This window comes from Erpetoichthys calabaricus, chromosome 2 (genome assembly GCF_900747795.2).
Source record: "Erpetoichthys calabaricus chromosome 2, fErpCal1.3, whole genome shotgun sequence".
Taxonomy (NCBI): Eukaryota; Metazoa; Chordata; class Cladistia; order Polypteriformes; family Polypteridae; genus Erpetoichthys; species Erpetoichthys calabaricus.
Genome location: NC_041395.2, coordinates 153,872,112 through 153,892,573, shown reverse-complemented (window position 1 = coordinate 153,892,573; position 20,462 = coordinate 153,872,112). Strand labels below are relative to the sequence as shown.

Sequence of the window (20,462 nt, the reverse complement as noted above, 5' to 3'; positions counted from 1 at the left end):
TTTAGGTATGTGGTCAGCATTTTTTGCCTCGCGTTTCCTATTATCCTACATTTACTCAGATCATTGTAGACATGGAACACACATGAAATGTATGTAATTCAAATAACAATTTATCATTTACCCTTTACAACTCCAGGCACCTCACACCCAGATAAAGAAACTTGAGCTGGGAGAACTTCAGCTGCGTCAGTGGGGGAATGGGATAGCGGGCTGCTTGTGCTGATTGACACATTTGCAAAACAAAAGACGCTGATGGAGAGGTGTGAAGGAATTTAAGGTGGCCCGGGATTACAACTTTTTTCGTAGGCTTCAGGAATTCTAGTGTTAAAGGAGTACTTTAAGTCAGTCAGATGAAGTCCAGTGGCAATCTTTTGTTGGAGGCTTCAGGTATTTTAGAGTCCCTGGTAGTATCACAAGATTAGTTGAGGCATATTTCAGTGATCTCCAATTGTGCTTTTCTACAGAAGGTTATATAACATGGTAGCAATTGGAGATTGAAATAATGGTTGTGTGTACTATTTCCCAATTGGCCTTCACAATGGCAATGGAGTTGGTCATTAGGGCTTCATAGGGGTGGTCGATGGGGAGAAATTACAGGATGGGACATGTCTGCCACCCATCATAACTTATATGGACAATTTGACAACATCTTCTTTTCCTTGTAAAAATTGTCTGTTGTCTAAAGCAAATGACAGCCTTAAATGGGTGGAGGTAATGGTTAAACCTAGTAAATTTAGATGTCAAGCCGATGTCAAGGGAAAGCTGATTAAGGAGAATTTCACTATAAATGAGGAGGTTATTCCCTCTTTACTGGAGAACTGAGTGATAGAGAGCAGATCAGTTTATTGAGAAAGGGTGTCTTTACACCCTTAACATCTTAACAGATCCATCCCACCTTAAATCGCTTTGCACTTCTCCATCAGTGTCTTTTGTCCTGTAGATTTGTTGATAAGCAGCAAACAGCAAGCAGCTTGCTATCACATCCCACACCCCGCACAGTTTTCTCAGCTCAAGTCTGTTTACCTGCGTGTCAGTTGCTTAGAGTTGTATAGAGTGAGAAGTCAAGCAAAATGACACCTTTTATAAATACTATATCGGTATTTGGAACACTTGCATTTCATGTGTGTTCCGTGTCTACGACGATCTATGTAAACACATCGTTAAAACAAACGTTTTTCATGTTTTAGTAATAATTGACAAAATTTAAACATGAAGTATGTAATGTGTGAAGCCTGAATTCCAAATATCAAAGAAACACTTTCACAAAAGGTACAAATATAACAGAACAAGTGCGTTTTTATTCAAAAATATAACTACAGAAAAAGAACCCGCATTAGGGTGCGACATTGACACGCATTTGCTACGACTGCTTCGGTGGCGCAACGGTATCAACTGTTGACTGGTAATCAAAACTTCACAGGTTCGATCCCGGACGAGTCCGTTTTGAGAAGTGAGCTGCTCATATTCTTACTATTTTAGAAGAAAAACATACATTTGATTCCAGTCTGTAACAGCCGGTGTAATTTATGATACTTGTAAAGGTTAGCTTTGCTTTTTTTGGCTTTTTTTTCTTCAAATTCAAGAACATATTCGTTCTACTCACCATTGCATCATAGCTACTCAAGAATCGATTATTTCTTTTATAGATAATAATTTCTTGCCTACGATTAAATCTTGTAAATACGACACAATTGTTATCTCCGACCATGCACCTCTAGTTTTGGAGCTAAAATCATTATGCCCCCCCCCCACTCACCTCGCAGATGGCACCTTAACCCACTTCTATTAGCAGACGAGAACTGTACAGAATTTATATCCAAACAAATTAGCTTCTTCCTAGAGACAAAAACACCCTCAGAATATCACTGCAGGAACACTCTGGGAAACTGTAAAGGCCTTCTTAAGAGGACAGATTATTTCTTATCTTTCCCACAGAAATAAATTAGAAACCAAGAAAGTGTCAGAGCTAAGAAGCAAAAAAAGATGAAGAAAAAGCCAGGCGTCCAAGTGAGGCTCTTCATAGGAAAAGGCAAGCTCTACATACAGAACTCAACATCTTGACAACTAAAGAAACTGAACAACTTATTTATAAATCAAGATATCATTACTATGAACACGGAGAGAAAGCTAATAAGCTTGTAGCTCAACAAATCCACAAGCAAGAAGTTCGTAATGCAATCCCAGTAATCACCAACACTAATGGAGATGAAATCATTGACCATAAAAATATAATGCACACATTTAGAGACTACTATAAAACCTTATATTCTACTGAGTTTAAAGAAGACAACACACAATCAAATGCATTTCTGGATACATTACAGATACCACAAATAGATACTTTTAGTGCTGAGGAACTGGATAAACCTCTGACCCTATCAGAATTACAAGATGCTATAAAGTCACTTCAAGGCGGGAAATCAGCAGCCCTGATGGCTACCCTATAGAATTTTATAAGAAATTCTCCACTCAGCTAGCTCCCCTCTTATTGGAAACATTTTCAGAAGCTAGAGACAATCAAATTCTACCTCAAACTTTACGTCAAGCATTAATCACCGTCTTTCCTAAACAAAATAAGGACTTGTTACAATGTGCATCATACAGACCAATTTCACTTCTGAATAATGATGTTAAGATACTCTCAAAAATCATAGCTAGAAGGATGGAGAAAGTGCTGCCTTCGGTAATATCACAGGATCAAACTGGATTTATTAAAGGCCGACACTTCTCTTCCAATCTTCGACGCCTCTTTAATGTAATATATTCACCAGCAAAGTCAAACACCCCAGAGATATTATTATTATTATTGGATGCAGAAAAAGCATTTGATATGATTGAATGGAACTACCTTTTCACTGCATTGGAGAAATTTGGGTTTGGCCTGAATATTTGTGCATGGATCAAACTACTGTACACCAGTCCAGAAGCCTCTGTCTGTATTAACATTTGTTCAGACTACGTTAAACTAGAACGTGGCACCAGACAAGGTTGCCCTTTGTCACCACTGCTGTTTGCAATCACCATTGAACCACTGGTGGTCCACTATCGAAATTCTTATCAGATAAAGGGGATTATCCGAGAAGGACTGGAACAGAAAATTTCTCTATATGCAGATGATATGGTTTTATATATATATCAGACCCAGAAAACACTGCGCCTGCAGTTTTAACAGCACTTTCAGATTTTCAAAAGATCTCTCTCTGGTCTCAGAATTAATTTGAGTAAAAGTATACTCTTTCCAGTGAATTCACAAGCATATAATATTAGATTGGACACTCTACCTTTTACCATAGCAGATCAGTTTAAATACCTAGGGGTAAATATCACAAGTAAACATAAAGCTCTTTGTCAACAAAATTTCGCCGTCTGTATGGAAAAAATTAAGACTTGCATAGATGGTCAAGGGCGGCACGGTGGCGCAGTGGGTAGCGCTGCTGCCTTGCAGTTGGGAGATCTGGGGACCTGGGTTCACTTCCCGGGTCCTCTCTGCGTGGAGTTTGCATGTTCTCCCCGTGTCTGCGTGGGTTTCCTCCGGGCACTCCGGTTTCCTCCCACAGTCCAAAGACATGCAGGTTAGGTGGATTGGCGATTCTAAATTGGCCCTAGTGTGTGCTTGGTGTGTGGGTGTGTTTGTGTGTGTCCTGCGGTGGGTTGGCACCCTGCCCAGGATTGGTTCCTGCCTTGTGCCCTGTGTTGGCTGGAATTGGCTCCAGCAGACCCCCGTGACCCTGTAGTTAGGATATAGCGGGTTGGATAATGGATGGATGGATAGATGGTCAACCCTTCATCTCACTCTAGTCAGAAGAATTAACGTTGTTAAGATGAATATCCTTCCTAAGCTTCTTTTTTATTTCAAAACATCCCAATATATATCAATAAATCATTTTTTAAGCAATTGGATTCAACCATAACCTCATTTATTTGGAAGTCAAAACATTCACGTATTCGAAGAGCGACCCTACAAAGACCGCAGGCAGAAGGTGGCATGGCTCTATCTAATTTTCAGTTTTATTACTGGGCAGCAAACATACAAGCCATAAAAACCTGGACACAAATAAATGAACATACACAGGCCTGGTCCACAATAGAAGTAAAATCCTGCAGCACTTCTTTATATTCCCTGCTCTGCGCTCCAATAAATGCAAGTTATCGCAAATATACTAATAACCCAATTGTGCTTCAGAACATGGAACCAATTTAGAAAGCAATTTAAGATGGAAAATCTTCTATCTGTGGCACCCCTGCAAGAGAACCACCTCTTTCAACCCTCGCAAACATATCCAGTTTTTAATATCTGGAAAAGATTTGGGATTAAATTGTTCAGAGATCTTTATATAGACAATATCTTTGCATCCTTTGAACAATTACATTCCAAATTTAACCTTCCAGCTACACATTTCTTTCACTATCTTCAAATTAGAAACTTTGTCAAACAGAACCTGCCCGATTTTCCTCATCTCGTACCCTCCACCATGGTGGAAAAAATACTGCTCAACTTCGAGAACTTGGATACCATTTCTGCAATATATAAAATTTTATTAGAGTCCCTTCCTTTTAAAGATCCAAGAGGACAATGGGAAAAATATCTCTTAATTAATATATCAGAAAAGGAGTGGAAGGTAGCAATGCAGAGAATTCACTCGAGCTCCATATGCGCAAAGCATAGAATTATTCAACTCAAAATTATATATCGAGCTCATCTATCTCGCTTAAAACTGTCCAAAATGTTTCCAGGGCAAGATCCAACCTGCGAACGCAGCAACGAAGCTCCTGCCTCACTGGGTCACATGTGTTGGGCATGCACCAAATTAACACCATTTTGGACCAGAATTTTTAAGTGCCTTTCAGACAGCCTTGGTGTCACAATCCCTCCTAACCCACTAATAGCGGAGTTTGGTGTTCTTCCAGATGAATTTGAAATGGATAAGGACAAGCAAACTGTGATTGCATTCACTACACTTTTGGCACGCAGACTGATTTTGTTAAATTGGAAGAATCCTAACTCTCCTCTAATAAGTCAGTGGGAAACCAATGTTTTATATTATTTGAAATTGGAAAAATTCTCAGTTAGGGGATCTGTACTTAATTTTTTCAAAACCTGGCAGGATTTAATCAATAATATTTTAGAATAAGAAGAAATATTTATTTCCGCATTTCTTTTCCTTCTCCATTTATCTTTTTTTGCCCTATTAACACTAGAATTACCAGAGCCTACGAAAAAACTCGTATATCCGGCCCACCTTAAATCGCTTCTTAAATCCGTTCACACCTCTCCGCCAGCATCCTTTGTCCTCTAAATGTGCTGATAAAAGACAAGCTGCCAGCAGCCGGCTATTCCATCCCCCCACCGACTTAGAACGTGAGCGAAGTTTTCCCAGCTCACACCTTGATTGATTATGTGGGAGTGAAGTAGAGTTTTACAGTGGAAATAAGAGATCATTATTCTAAAGTAATCTGTGTAAACACATTGTTAAAACAGAAACTTTTTCATATTTTAGTAATAAATGTTACAAAATGTAGTAGGCATAAACTATAGAATATGTAAAGCCCGAGTTCCAAAGATCAAATAAACACTTTCACAAAAGCTTCAAGAAAGATTCAACAGCTTCTGTGGTGTAGCGCGCTAAGATTTGCCTCTTAGCGCAGAGCAGCTTTTCCTTGCCTCACAGACCTGAGTTCGATTCCCCGCTGGGGATGAAGTGTTGCTTTTTTTTTTCTTTTCTTTTAAACCTCAAACGGACATAAAATTTATACATTGGTATGCACTGTCAGTTACTGAGATCGTTATATTTTCATGTGGGATGCTCCTTTTCAAATATTTTTTTAACAATTGAGACTGCAATTAACAGGAACAACTGTCCTTATAACTTATTTTTAAGATCCATAACACACAGACAGACAGAGCACTGCATAATAGAGAGACAGACAGGCAGAGAAGTCACTAGATATAGAAATAAACAGGGAAGCCACGTGTAACATTACTATGGCCGACAAACCTGTGTGTGGTGATGGAATTGTCAAAAAAATTAAAATTATTAAACATTTATGAAACAGCAAAAGTGCTTCAAGCATTGATTCAATTTACGGAGTAGGAATAACAAAAGTGAATAATATTAAGCATGATGCTGACAAAATTGAAAAATGTGTCAAAAATGGAAACCACTGATGGGAATGTAATTCTGTATTAATATTAATGTTCTTCTGATTTGTAATTTTCTTTTTAAATTCTGTTATATTATGTTTTGTTAATATATTGTGATGTACAGGCAGCTTGTGATGTGCTATACAGGAGCAGAAAGGGTGAAGTGCTGTGTAAGTGATAGGACTGGGTGAAGGGCTTCTGTTCTGTGAGGGGCAGACTTGCCTCTTAGGGGATGAGTGACAGGAGAAGTTAGGAGAAAAAGGAAGGTGCAGAGGAAGGACGTTTTTAGTAGGGAGCCAGGAGACAATAAGCAGGAGTGTTTATGGTATAGAAAAATACGTGAGTGGCAGGAGGTAAACTGATTGGTAGGGAATGATTTCTTTATTGTTTTGGAGATGTGATCTGTATAAGACAAGAGTACCATTTGTTATGGAACGAAGACTAGCGAAGTAAAACGCAGAAAACTCCAGTACAGTACCTCTGAGTTGTATTTTCTTATTACGCTGGTCATTACAATATTATATAAATTGATTAATTTTGTTAATACTATATTTTTTTGTAAATAAATACGACTATTCACTAATCTACTGTATATCATTTTTAAATGTCCCCCAATGGATAATCGAGGTTAAACTGTACTGTGTAAGCATACAACTTGTAACTTGTAAAGTATGTTTTTTTTTTTTTTAATTTGATGGTGTTGTACTTGTATTCTACTGCATTATATACTTCATGAGTTTGTTATATATTGAATGGTATTGTATTACTACATTTAATACTTTTACACAAATGTACAACAGAACTACTCTTTGTATTTACTTCTTAATCTTACATTACTGTCATTTAAGATTTTATTGCCTGCTTTGATTTAAAATATACATGCAACTATTAAGCTAACATTTATACTGTATATTTAACACATTCCCTCACTTTATATTTTTGAATGATGAGTGGTAGTAATAGCAGGTTTTGAAACAGACATATTTCTTTAGAGGGAAAAAAAAGAATGTGTTGTGTTACACTTTTACTCATTTACTGTATTACAAAAACAGTGACAACTATTTTAACTAGTGTACTGTATCTATGTTTTTTTTTAGTAATTTTATTGTAATCATTCCGTACATATAGATCAATTTTTTTACGAAAAATAGGATTGAAGGCAAATCAAACCCCACCCCTGAGAAGGAGAGCATGGCCAAAGGAGTAATACTTAAGGCTTGTAAACATGCCTAAATTATTGAGTTTAACACTAGAATTACCAGAGCCTACGAAAAAACTCGTATATCCGGCCCACCTTAAATCGCTTCTTAAATCCGTTCACACCTCTCCGCCAGCATCCTTTGTCCTCTAAATGTGCTGATAAAAGACAAGCTGCCAGCAGCCGGCTATTCCATCCCCCCACCGACTTAGAACGTGAGCGAAGTTTTCCCAGCTCACACCTTGATTGATTATGTGGGAGTGAAGTAGAGTTTTACAGTGGAAATAAGAGATCATTATTCTAAAGTAATCTGTGTAAACAGATGGTTTAATTATAATAAAAGAGAACAGTTCAAAACACTATTAAAGCTGAAGGTATGTAACTGACACTGTAATTTCAAAATGCAGCATACCATGTGGTGCTAGGGAAAAACACTACATGCTAGCAAAAGGTAGTGTTGTTCCAATGTACATAGCTCGCAGCATATGGTGCAGAAATAGTAATAGGTGGATGCTGGCGTTCGCAATATTTTTTTTTGCCCTGATGGTTAATGGAAACAGTTAATCAAGTAACGGGTAATCGAGGTTTTAATGTATTTGCACATTATCAGGCAAGTATCTGTATTCTATATAAGGTGTGGCAATATTGTATTAGCATAACCACCATGGTATGCACAGTGTATACTTTTAGCTCAAGTACCGTAGAAAACTCACAAATTTTTAATTGCAGCATATGACCAAAGTATTGGAGTCTGGTTTATTCATTGATAGCAATAGCATTCCTACGTTTGCCACATCATATGTAATCATGAAAATGTTTTGCTGCTCCAGCAAGCCCTAAGTGACCAGTATGAGGGGTGACCTATCTCTGACCCTAGGTATTAGGTAATTTTTTTAAAGTCTTCGTTGATTTTGCTTTCGATAACCAGCTGGATACAGACATACATTATAGCATAAACAGGTTATCTGTGTAGCAGACCATTGCCATGCTGGAAGTTGGTGCAGCTTCCCCTAGCTTTTATTCACATACAGGATTATCTGCTTAAATTTGATATGGTTGTGTAAATGTTTATGTGCAGTGCTGCAACAGTTTGTACAGTAAGCATTTTAGATCAACATTATCGCTACTGAAAGCAAAATACCAAATTATTGAGGATTGTCTCTCTCTTGTTGAGTGATTTATGTTCAACATTTCTTATACTTACCATTTTTTCTGAAAGCTGCTGCATCCACAAAAGAAAGACACACTTTTTTAATGATGTTGTTTGTGATCAAACTACTAAAAATACATTCAGCATTGTCGCCTGTATGCAAGTACCCCTGATTCGCCAGTGCAAATATATCTGTGATTGGTTACAACACTCATTTACTATTGAGAGCCATCTGCAACAGGGAAAGCTCAGTCTCTGATTGAGCCAGAGTGCTAAATATGATGCAGTAATCACCATTTTTTGCGATTAGTAAGTATATCATGGCAGCTGTAATCAAGATTAATGTACAATTGATTGTGCAGCCCTATATTCCACCCATCATTACATTCATTATTTAAATACCTAATCCACTAGAGCCTTGCCTGACAGCATCCTTTACAAGGCAGAAATCAAAACCAGATGCAGAAAAACGTTAAGTTTTCAAGAAAGATCAATAATGCAAAAAATTTGAAAAACAAAGAAAAGAATAAGTTTCACCAATAATGAAAATCATTCTAACACCTTCAAAAAAAGCTAGTTACAGAGAGCAGGAATCAAAAAATGTTAAAACTTACCATTTAGCATATACAATATATTGATAAAATGGAAAGGCTTCAACTTCCTAACTGTAAGATGTCTGACTAGTTGCTGCTTTGTGCTAGAACTTTTAAGTGTCCATCACTGAGGGCATAAGCTCAATTTCTTTGCCATTGAATATTATTTAACATAACTGTCATATGTCTGATATTCCTTTTGTTGTTATAACAGCTTTAAAAGTGATCATTTTAAAAAGCCCTTTCAGTGTTATCAGTGCTTATTTTAGCTACCTCAGACTTGGTCAGCAAGGAGTTTTGAACAAAGCCAGTGTTTTATGTGGCTACTATTATAACGCACAGTGTCTAGAACAATAACCTGCAACCTTAAGATCACCAGTATTACATGTTTGCTGTTTATTTTCAAGAGAGAAAAAAGAGAAAATTAGTTTAGTTTATCCACATATTATTGACCATGTTCTCTTGTCAACAGCCGAGTTCTACAAAGTATTATAATAAAGCGTGGTTCCAGTATGCATGGTTAGTAAGGAATGAAGCTGTTTTTAATGACTGTTTTTGTGTCTCGCTGTCCTTACAAGGACTTGTTCACTCAGTTGTCAGTACAAGATTGAAGACAAAATGACTCCTTTCCTCTTCTAGGATGCACCTCTGTGAGCTTTTGATAGCTGTTGTATAATGTATATTTACAAACAAACAACATTTATTTATATAGCACATTTTCATACAAGTGATGTAGCTCAAAGTGCTTTACATGATGAAGAAAGAGAAAAAAGACAAAATAAATAAGAAAATAGAATGAGGGAACACTAATTAACGTAGAATAAAAGTAAGGTCCGATGGCCAGGGAGGACAGAAAAAATAAAAAAAACTCTAGACGGCTGGAGGAAAAAAACAAATCTGCAGGGGTTCCGAGGCCATGAGACCTCCCAGCCCCCTCTAGGCACTGTACCTAACATAAATGACCTCAATCAGTCCTCATTGTATTCAGGGTTCTCATGGAAGAATTTGATGATGACAGTCATGTGGACTTCTGGCCTTTAATCCACCAATGTAGAAGCATCACGATTATTTGATCAGGTGGTGGTGGCGCAGATCGCCACCACAGAAAACCGGAAAAAGAACAGAAGAGAGAGTAGGGGTTAGTACTGATTACGGAGCCACCAGGAATAATGATAATTAAATGCATATACAGAGTATCAGGATTAAACTAAAATGAAGCTATGAGAAAGCCATGTTAAAGTAATGTGTTTCTACAGTTTTTTTTTAAAGTGCTCCACCATATTAGCCTGGCGAATTCCTATTGGCAAGCTATTCCAGATTTTATGTGCATAACAGCAGAAGGCTGCCTCACCACTTCTTTTAAGTTTAGCTCTTGAAATAATAAGCAGACACTCGTTTGAAGATCTAAGGTTACAATTTGGAGTGTAAGGTGAAAGACATTCCGAAATATAGGATGGAGCGAGATTATTTAAAGCTTTGTAAACCATAAGCAGTAGTTTAAAGTCAATTCTAAATGACACAGGTAACCAATGCAGTGACATCAGAACTGAAGAGATGTGCTCCGATTTTCTTTTCCTAGTTAAGATTCTAGCAGCTGCATTCTGCACTAGTTGCAATCGATTGATGTCTTTTTGGATAGTCCTGAGAGGAGTGTGTTACAGTAATCTAGCCGACTGAAAACAAAACCATGAACTAATTTCTCAGCATCTTGCAATGTTATAAGAGGTCTAACATTTTGCTATATTTCTTAAGTGAAAAAATGTTGTCCTAGTAATCTGATTTAATATGTGATTTAAAATTCAGGTCAGAGTCAATAGTTACCCCTAAATTCTTTACCTCCTTCTTGACTTTTAATCGTAATGCAACAAGTTTATTTGTAATAACCTCATTATATCCATTTTTGCCAATCACTAAAATTTCTGTTTTCTCCTTATTAAGTTTGAGAAAATTACTACTCATCCATTCAGAAACACAAATAAGACATTGTGTCAGTGAATCAAGAGTGTCGGGGTCATCAGGTGCTATTGATAAATACAGCTGTGTGTCATCAGCATAGCTGTGGTAGCTCACGTTATGCTCTGAGATAATCTGACCTAATGGAAGCATGTAAATCGAAAAGAGCAGCGGACCCAGGATAGAACCTTGTGGAACACCATATAGAATATCATGTGTCTTTGAAGTATAATTACCACAACTAACAAAGAATTTTCTACCTGACAGGTAGGACTCAAACCAATTTTAAGACACTGCCAGAGAGGCCCACCCATTGACTAAGCTGATTTCTAAGAATATTGTGATCAGTGGTATCAAATGCGGCACTCTGATCTAAGAGGATGAGAACAGATAAATGGCCTCTGTCTGCGTTTACTCGCAAATCATTTACTACTTTAATGAGTGCAGTTTCTGTACTGTGATTTGTTTTAAAACCCGACTGAAACTTCTCAAGAATAGCATGTTTATTGAGGTGGTCATTTAGCTGCATAATGACTGCCTTCTCTAGGATTTTACTTTAGAAAGGCAGGTTAGAAATAGGTCTACAATTTTCAAAAGCAGAGGAGTCAAGATTATTTTTCTTGAGCAGGGGTTTAACTACAGCAGTCTTAAGACAGTATGGGAAGACCCCCGTATCTAATGACAAGTTTACTATGTCAAGAATACTATAAATTAGCACGCTAGATACTTCTTTGAAAAAACTTGTTGGTATTGGGTCAAGGATGCAGATGGATGGTCTTGGTTGAGAAATGATCTATATAAATAATTCACTATGCCGCTGACAAGTAGACACCCATGGAAAGCACGCAAGACAGCCACGCCCACCAACTCTAAGACCATTGGATACGACGACAACTCGCAGAGCCACCCCCACCAACTCGGACGCGACGCCTCGGAAAACACGCCATCATTTATGTTTGTCTGTGCTAGAGTCCACATGCACCTCTGAGCCACGTTGACTGTTCATAGAGGCATGTTTCTCGCGGATGTGAATCGCTGCATGCAGCGTCTAAAACAGTTTGCGAGGGGTATCCCATGGAATCCTTAAAACAATCCTTTAAAACTGAGGTTAAAACACAATGAAGGAAGTAGTCATTAAAAACCAATAAGCCCTGTGCCTCTTTTTCATTAGTGTCTCACCTACTTCACCGATGCAGGCCCTGCAACAGTCGAGACGCTCTCTCAGCAGCTGACCTTCTCTGTGCCTGACTCCACTACTGTCAGTCGCCGGATTAAAAATGGCCTTTTGAAGGGGAGCTATGGACCCGCTATACCACAGGAACACATTGCCTTCGAGCCTGCTCTCACTCACTCTAACGTACCGGCTTTCTCTCTCTCCTCATTCGCTCGCACACTACACAGGGGAGAAATGCCCGCAGTACGACTCCACCCAGAAACCATTTCAGCCACACTTCCACGCCCCTCGCTACGCTGTGAGTGCGATGATTATTTATTTAGAAATGGCCTTTTGAAGGGGAGCTGTGGACCCGCTATACCACAGGATCACCTGTGACATTGCCTTCACATTGTTTTCCTTTTATTTCTGATCCCATCGAGCAGATCAGACACCCAGGCAAACAACACTGAATAATCAATAGCTGCAATTACTTTGCCCGCCCCAACTCCTCACCTGAGTTGGTTTCGTCTGTGTTCAGCAGTGTTTCCCAAACTCGGTCCTGGTGAACCCCTGTGGCTGCAGGGTTTTGTTCCAACCAGATTCCTAATTATTAATGCCGGTGAAACTCATCCAGGATAAGTCGGTTTTTCAAACGCAGCCGTGTAGTACATTAGTTTAGCTGGATCTAATCATCCGAGATGAATACGCGCGCCAGCGCTGAGTGAAAAGCCAATGTATATTGAGTCTAGAAAACATGATCAGCAAGTCTTTGATAGGCTGCAACAAAATTATGAAAGTACGGGCGCATTTTTTCACACAAGCTCTGTGTGTTGGTGTGTGTGTGTGTGTGTGGGTGGGTGGGGGGGGTGTTAGTTAATTAGTTACTCGAAGGATTTCAAGATTTAATATGTACAAGCAGTAACACTGCAAAAGCAGCCCAAACCAGAAAAGACGGCTAGCAAAAAGTGGCCGACAAATTAAATGCGTGTGCATTGTACTTACTGAAAGCAGCATTACAGATTTTGCAAATGTTCATTTTTTTCACTCTGCTTAAAAAAACATTAAAAAAGCTGCTTGATTATGCGGCGTATACTACGCCGTGGGTTGGTATGCAGCGTGTAAAACAATTTGTTTGTCGCGGATAATTTGCCTTTTATTTTTACACGAAGACAATTTCCTGTTAGATTGGCCTTTGCGATGACAATTAATATGGCACAGGGCCAGACACCCAGGCAAACAACACTGAATAATCAATAGCTGCAACTACTTTGCCCGCCCCAACTCCTCACCTGAGTCAGTTTCGTCTGTGTTCAGCAGTGTTTCCCAAACTCGGTCCTGGTGAACCCCTATGGCTACAGGGTTTTGTTCCAACCGGATTCCTAATCATTACTGCCGGTGTAACTCATCCGGGATAAGTCGGTTTTTCAAACACAGCAGATTAGTCTACCTGGATGTAATAATCAAGATGAATGCGTGCCCCCATGCTGAGTGAAAAGCCAATGTACAGTATATTGAGTCTAGAAAACATGATCAGCAAGTCTTTGATAGGCTGCAACAAAATGATGAAAGAACAGGCGCATTTTTTTTTCACATAAGCTATGTGTGTGGGTGGGTGGGTGTTAGTTAGTTAATTAGTTACTCGAAGGATTTCAAGATTTAATATGCACAAGCGGTAACACTGCAAAAGCAGCCCAAACCAGAAAAGACAGCTGGCAAAAAGTGGCCGACAAATTAAATGCGTGTGCATTGTACTTACTGAAAGCAGCGTTACGGATTTTGCAAATGTTCATTTTTTTTCCCACTGCTTAAAAAACATTTAAAAAGCGCCGTGATTATGCGTCGTATACTACGCCGCGGGTTGGTATGCAGCATGTAAAACAGTTTGTTTGTCGCAGATAATTTGCCTTTTACTATTACACGAAGACAATTTCCTGTTAATACTTCGTTACATTGATATAGCGGTGTTCTCAGTATTCAAAGCGCTATCCACCCAGGGAGGAACCGGGAAGCGAACCCAAAGCAGCAGCACTACTACAGCGCCACAAGGCAGTTAAAGAATGCACCGGGCTCGATTTTTGTTTTCACTTCTCTTTACAGCGATTGGGTCGTAGATAGCATTGTTGCAATGTTACTTTTCTTGGTGGCTTATTACATTACGGATGTTTCACATGTTCATTTTTCCCCTGTGCTTAAAAGACATTAAAAAAGTGTTTCTCAACTGTGACTCCGGAACATCTCAGTACGCAAGCTATATTAAGCGTCAACAACGAAGACTCGCTACACCTTAATCTACAAGTACTGACACTTATCCCTACCGACGAAGTAACTTTCACCAGCGTGGCCTTCTTCGTCACAGACGATCCCGCTTTCAGTCACGGACATTTATATGTTGCTCTCTCCAGAGGTCTATCTTTTCATTCACTCACAGTCGTATCCTCAAACCCACGCCATTTGGACAACTGTGTCGTTCAGAAAGTGTTCACCCATCAATACATAATTATGCGGCGTATGCTACGCCGCGGGTTGGCTAGTTTTATATAAATCAGGTAAATTCATCCTGGTGAAAGAATTTAATTTGTTTATAATGGTGTACCAGGGTTTAAGAGGATCAGTATTGGGCAGATGTACTATATTATTTCTAATATCATTAATTTTTTGATTAAAAAAAACAGCAAAAGCGTCATAAGTTTTACTGGAAGTTTTTTGGAAGCATTCCATTGAGTGACCTGAGTTTAGCAGACGATCAATTGTAGGGAATAAGACTCTGGGGTTACAAGAATTGTTATTTATAATTCTAGAGAAATAACACCGCCTCTTAAGACAGACTATGTTGTTGTATTTTGTTATTTTAACTTTCAATATCTCATAGAGGATAATCAGTTTAGTTTTTTGCTCAGCTCTCCGCTGATCAGACACTCTTTGAGTCTTCCATGGAGGGTTTTTACCCCCAAGCTGTTAGACTCCTTAACACCAGGCTGCCCCCTGGGACCTTCCACACTGCCTCAACCACCTCTAAAAACAGAACTTTTATACATGCAAGCCACTTTCCTGCAAAGACGAGTGTGCATTGTAAAAGGCGCTATATAGCGACTGACGTGGAGGCACGTGTAAAATAAACAGACTTTATTTATTTCTCTTCAGCCATGGGGCACGCCTTCCCTGTGTCCCACAGGCCCAACACAGTCCCACAAGCACTTAATGCAGGAAACAAATAAGAAATCCTTCCTCTGGCACCACCACTCCTCCCAGGCAACCTCGTCCTCTTCTTTCCGATTCTGGCTCCTGAGATGCTGGCCCTTTTATAGCCCACCCGGAAGTGCTCCAGGTGCTTGATCACCTGTGGCTAATTGCACTTCCGGGTGGGGCTGCAGAGATGTCCAGGTGGGTTCCTGGCTCCATGCAGCACCCCCTGGCGGCCACCTCAGATCCCCACAGGGTTTCCCTGCGGGAAACTGAGGCACCATCGTCAGCCAGGGAGGCTGCCACCAAGCGTCCCGGGGGAGGTAGTGAGATGCCCATGGCTGCTCCCCTGGAACATATGTAGAAGAGGTGTCCCGGCCGGGCATGGGACAAGGCTGCCCGCTACAGCATGTCATGTTGTCACACTGTGGACCCTGAGCTTCGCAATTTAGTCTATGTTTATACTTGTATATGGTTGAGATGACAATAAAGTTCACTTTGACTTTGATAATAGTGCTAGAAGATTTTTTAACTGTCTTTTCAGGTGCGACTATGTCAGCAGCAGCTCTCACTTTAGTATTAAAATTTTCCACCTTACTATTTACATTATCCTCGCTATTGTAGTAACCACTACAAACGGCCCAGTTGCTTAGAATGTTTGTAAGTTTTGAAGCTGCTGATGAATCAGAGACGCGTTTTTTAACAATATGCTTCTCATGAATTTTTTCTATCATTATATATTAAATAGTAAGAGAAAATGGTCTGATAGACCAATATCAATGATCGGCTTCACATCAACTTTTAGTCCTTTAGTAATTGCTAAATCTAACGTATGACCTGCTTTGTGTGTAGGCTGACTAATGTCCTGGCTCAAATCAAAAGAGTCCAGGAGGTTCATGAATTCTTTTACTTTCGGTTCACACTGATTATCGATATGAAAGTTAAAGTCACTGACTATTAGGAACATGTCGTAGTTCGTAATTGCAATTGACACCAAGTCTGAGAATTCCGCAAAGGAAAGACGCATTGTATTTATGAGGTCTATACACGGACAATACTAGGCACTGAGAAACTCCCTTCCTGAATAAGAACGGCAAGATACTCAAATAACTTGAATTTGCCAAAGCCGACGTCTTTACACTTTGACCAGCTCAAGTAAATGTTTGCTAAACCGCCGCCTTTCTTACCTTGGCGATCTGAGTAAAGCTGTAATTCGGAGGTGCAGATTAAATTAAAACAGCCGCACCATCAGAGCGGCTATATGTGCCCAAATACTACTATGATTTTTCTTGCCTGAATGGTCTGTCTATATGGTTCTTGCTATGACTACTGCCATTACAGGATGGAATCAGCTCTTGCACTTTTTTTAAATAACTATAAAAAAAGGTCTAAAAAAGAAGAACTGATTAATTTCCTGGTTAAACATGTTTGAGCAATCACCAGTGGGTTTCTTTTGCATTTTTCCCGAGCATTACAGGAAGGCTTTCTGAACTGTTTCTGTATTTTTAATGATGTTACTTACCCAAAGAATCCCATATTTATGAAGGGCAATGTTTTTAAGTGTTACACTTGTTTGAGCGCTGCTTTTACACCTCGTAATGCTTTGCAGATGTACAGCGAGGAGAAAAAACTTAAAAATAATTAAAATAATTTAAAAAGCACATACAGTACAAATATACATATGTAGTACCAAGCGTAAATAACTTTTTTTGAAAATATTTAAATAATTATTTTTAAATTAGTTATTTGGCTAATTTGACAGCCTTCTTTGCAAATAACTTGTGAGGAGTGGGCATACAGCAAACTAATTTGGATCACTTTGATGTCAATATTCAAATGATAAGCCTATGGGCATTCCAGACATCCTGACATATTAATAATTTGATTTCCAGGAATGGGGGCCATTGTGCTAGCTGTGTTTTGTAGACTTGTGGCGGGTGGGGTAGATTTCTTGAGTCTCTAATTTGTGCACTACTGGAAAATATGCGCTGAAGCATAAAAAGTTGGGCACACTACTAGCACATGTGCAAACATTAGAGAGAACATTGTTTATACACACCAAGTTATTACAGTCGCTCTTATTTTAAACCTACTACCTCATTTTCTATTGCCTGCCCTTCAGGGCCTTCATAATGCCTTTGATGATGATGCTTTCATTGGAGCACTTGCCTTTAAAGTAGCAATTGATCATATTGCAATTTCCTTCACGTGCACCACTTGTGTTGCATAAAAGAATTTATTTTTATGGTACTCATTTAATTTTCAAATGATTACTTTTGGCATACTATGTATACTTTCTCTTTGGCATGAGTATTTTACAAAGTGTATTATTCATGCAATCTTATTTACAATGCAGTGAAAATGTACTTTCTCTTGTCTTGATTTCCTGTATACGAGTAAAGAAATAACCTTTTTTTCTTATGTAATTTATTGAATGAACAAAGTCATCGACACTGTGCGAAAAGAATAATTGCCTTCACCTAAATCAACCCAAATCTTTGATGCACTTTACATGAATATTTAAATGAAGATGGAGTTGTGTTTTATTCTGAACAATTAGCTTTTTTGTTTATTTTCATCCATAAGTTGTCCCACAGAATTTTTTTAAAAAGTGGTAAATGCCATATTTTAAATCGAGGTAGTGGATAAAATGTTCTTTATTTGGTTTACTTAATACCAGTGTCATTTCTGTTACCCTCCTTGAGTTGACAAAAGTGTGCTGATATTTTAGTTTTTAATGAAGGGTAGGTCAAAATTGTAGATTTATTTCATTGATACCGAAACCTTGAAGAAATGTTATATTTTGGAAAAGACGTGCTTGACCTACAGGAAGAATTCTTTTAAATCATTTGGATTCTCCAACAGCTGAAGTTTTTTTTTTTTTTTTTCTGCTGCTTAAAACTGGCACTGGGTGGACATAAATTGAATTCAGTTGTAAATAAACAACCATTACATTCTGATTGCTTTCTCTTAAGTTGACTGTTTGACAAAAATTGATTTAGGCTTATTATTTCTTATTTTTTACAGGAAAAATAGCAGCTGTGCCGCAGATCTGGGTTTATAATTTAAATTTCCCCACAAACACTAATTTAGGACCACTAACCGTGAATGTTCAACCTCAAATGGTAAGTGTCTCTTATTAATATCAAACATATATTAAATTAAAGTTTGTGCAGCAGTTCATTTTTTATCATATATAATATGAGATTGTTTTACTATAAAAATAATACCAAACATTTAATTAATATTTTAAAATTTATTGTATAGTTTTGCTCCACAGTACACCACTGTACACACACATGGCTGGGGGGCTGTAAGTAAGCCCACACCTGCCTGGTGCCTCTCACTCTTGGTAACTCCAAAGTGGAGTCTAGCCCCCTTCCAGAAGTTTGGTTGCAGATCTCGTTCAGTACATTCAGGTGAGCCCGACTATATCTAAACAGTACCTCTGTACTTCCCACAGTACCTCTGGTTCCTTCCTCACCAGAGAGATCACCTTCCACATCTGTTTCAGAAGCCGGGGATCAATCCACCAAGGCACAATGCACTGGACCCTTGTGGCTGCTCCTGCATATGGTAGGCCCACTGGAGTACAGAATCATATTGCTCTTTCAGGTTCTGCCCAGCCCAGGTCCCAAAGGTAAAGGCCCGACTACCAGGCACTTGCCGATGACATGCATAGCTGTAGGGTGGTGCTCTGGTTTTTCTGTTCTGGGCAAGGTTTCTGGGTCTTTGTTGCTTCTTTAACTAATAGTCATAGGATCTACTCCTTGTATTAACGTTCACCTTGGACAAATTTGCCTTGAGTGACCATACTGGAGCAACTGCCCTGGATCAGTGGGACACGCAACCTGTCCACCATGATAAGGTGGCTATTCACAGAGAGGCCCCATTGAACAAGAGAGTCACCTCCCTGTGACTTTGATTTGGGGGAAGGGCTCTGACAATTGTCTGTGCTTATGCGCCGATGGTTGGGTCACAGTGCCGGAAGGTGCTCCCAATGGTGGCTTTATCACTTTACTTGGGGATTTTAATGTTCATGTGGGCAATGACAGTGAAACCTGGAAGGGTATGATTGGCAGAAACAGCTTACCCCATCTGAATGCGATCAGTGCTTTGTTATAGGAAATCTGTGCTAGTCACAGTTGGTCCATAATGAACACCATGTTTGAGCATAAGGGAGTTGATAAGTGCACTTGGTACCAAAGCACCCTAGGCTGTAGACTGATCATAGATTTTTGTAATTGTGTCATTAGATCTGTGACCAAATGTCTTGGACACCCGGGTGTAGAGATGTGCTGAGCTGTCAGCTTTTCATTATCCTGGTTGTGAGTTGGATCAAATGGGTAGGGAAGATGCCAGATAGACCTGACCAGCTCAGATGTATAGTGAGGGTGTACTGGGAATATTTGGCAGATGCCCCTGTCCGGGAGATCTTCATCTCCCACCTCTGGACAAATTTCTCTTGTATTCTGAGTGGGACTCGAATGAGCCATGCTCTGTGACTCTATTGTTGAGATGGCTGCGCATAACTTCAACTGTAAGGTCATTGGCGCCTGTCATAGCAGTAATCCCTGAACTTAGTGGTGAATTCCAGTAATAAAGGGAGCCTTTAAAGTGAAGGAGGTCTTCTTAGCATGTCTAGCCTGTGGGACTCCAGACAGGCCAAAATGCGCTGTGTTAGAAGTAGCTGAAGCAAAATCTATGGTGTAGGTTGAGTTCAGTGAGGCAATGGAAAAATGACTTTCGGATGACCTAGAAGCTATGCAAGTAAACTGTCAGGTGAAATAGGAAGGAGAAGCAGTGCTTCACACATGCAGTTTATACCAGGGATAGAGTATTGATGACCTAACCTGGAGACTTAGTCGGGTGGTGTAAGGAGCACTTCCAGGACTTCCAAAATCCCACCGACACACCTTCCTGGAATGTCTTGGTTGACACACCTTTTCAACACTGCAAGGAACTTGGGAATAGTACCTCTGTATTAAGGATTAAGGATTCAGCTGTTGGTTGAGCCTCAGATTCAGGAGGAACATTGCGGATTTCATCTCAGGTACACAATACTGAACTAGCTTTTTAACCTCAAGGAT

The 20,462-nt window shown here is 39.2% G+C and overlaps 1 protein-coding gene across 7 annotated transcripts in view; it reads left to right on the top strand.

The window, feature by feature from the left end:
• The window catches only part of LOC114646464 (transcription factor Dp-2-like), a 128,555-nt gene that overhangs the window by 54,894 nt on the left and 53,199 nt on the right, over positions 1–20,462 (top strand). For all 7 annotated transcript variants that reach the window (XM_051922916.1, XM_051922920.1, XM_051922919.1 and 4 more), the window contains one exon: positions 18,400–18,497. In XM_051922916.1, coding sequence (XP_051778876.1) covers positions 18,400–18,497 — 98 coding nt within the window. The remainder of the gene's footprint in view (positions 1–18,399; positions 18,498–20,462) is intronic.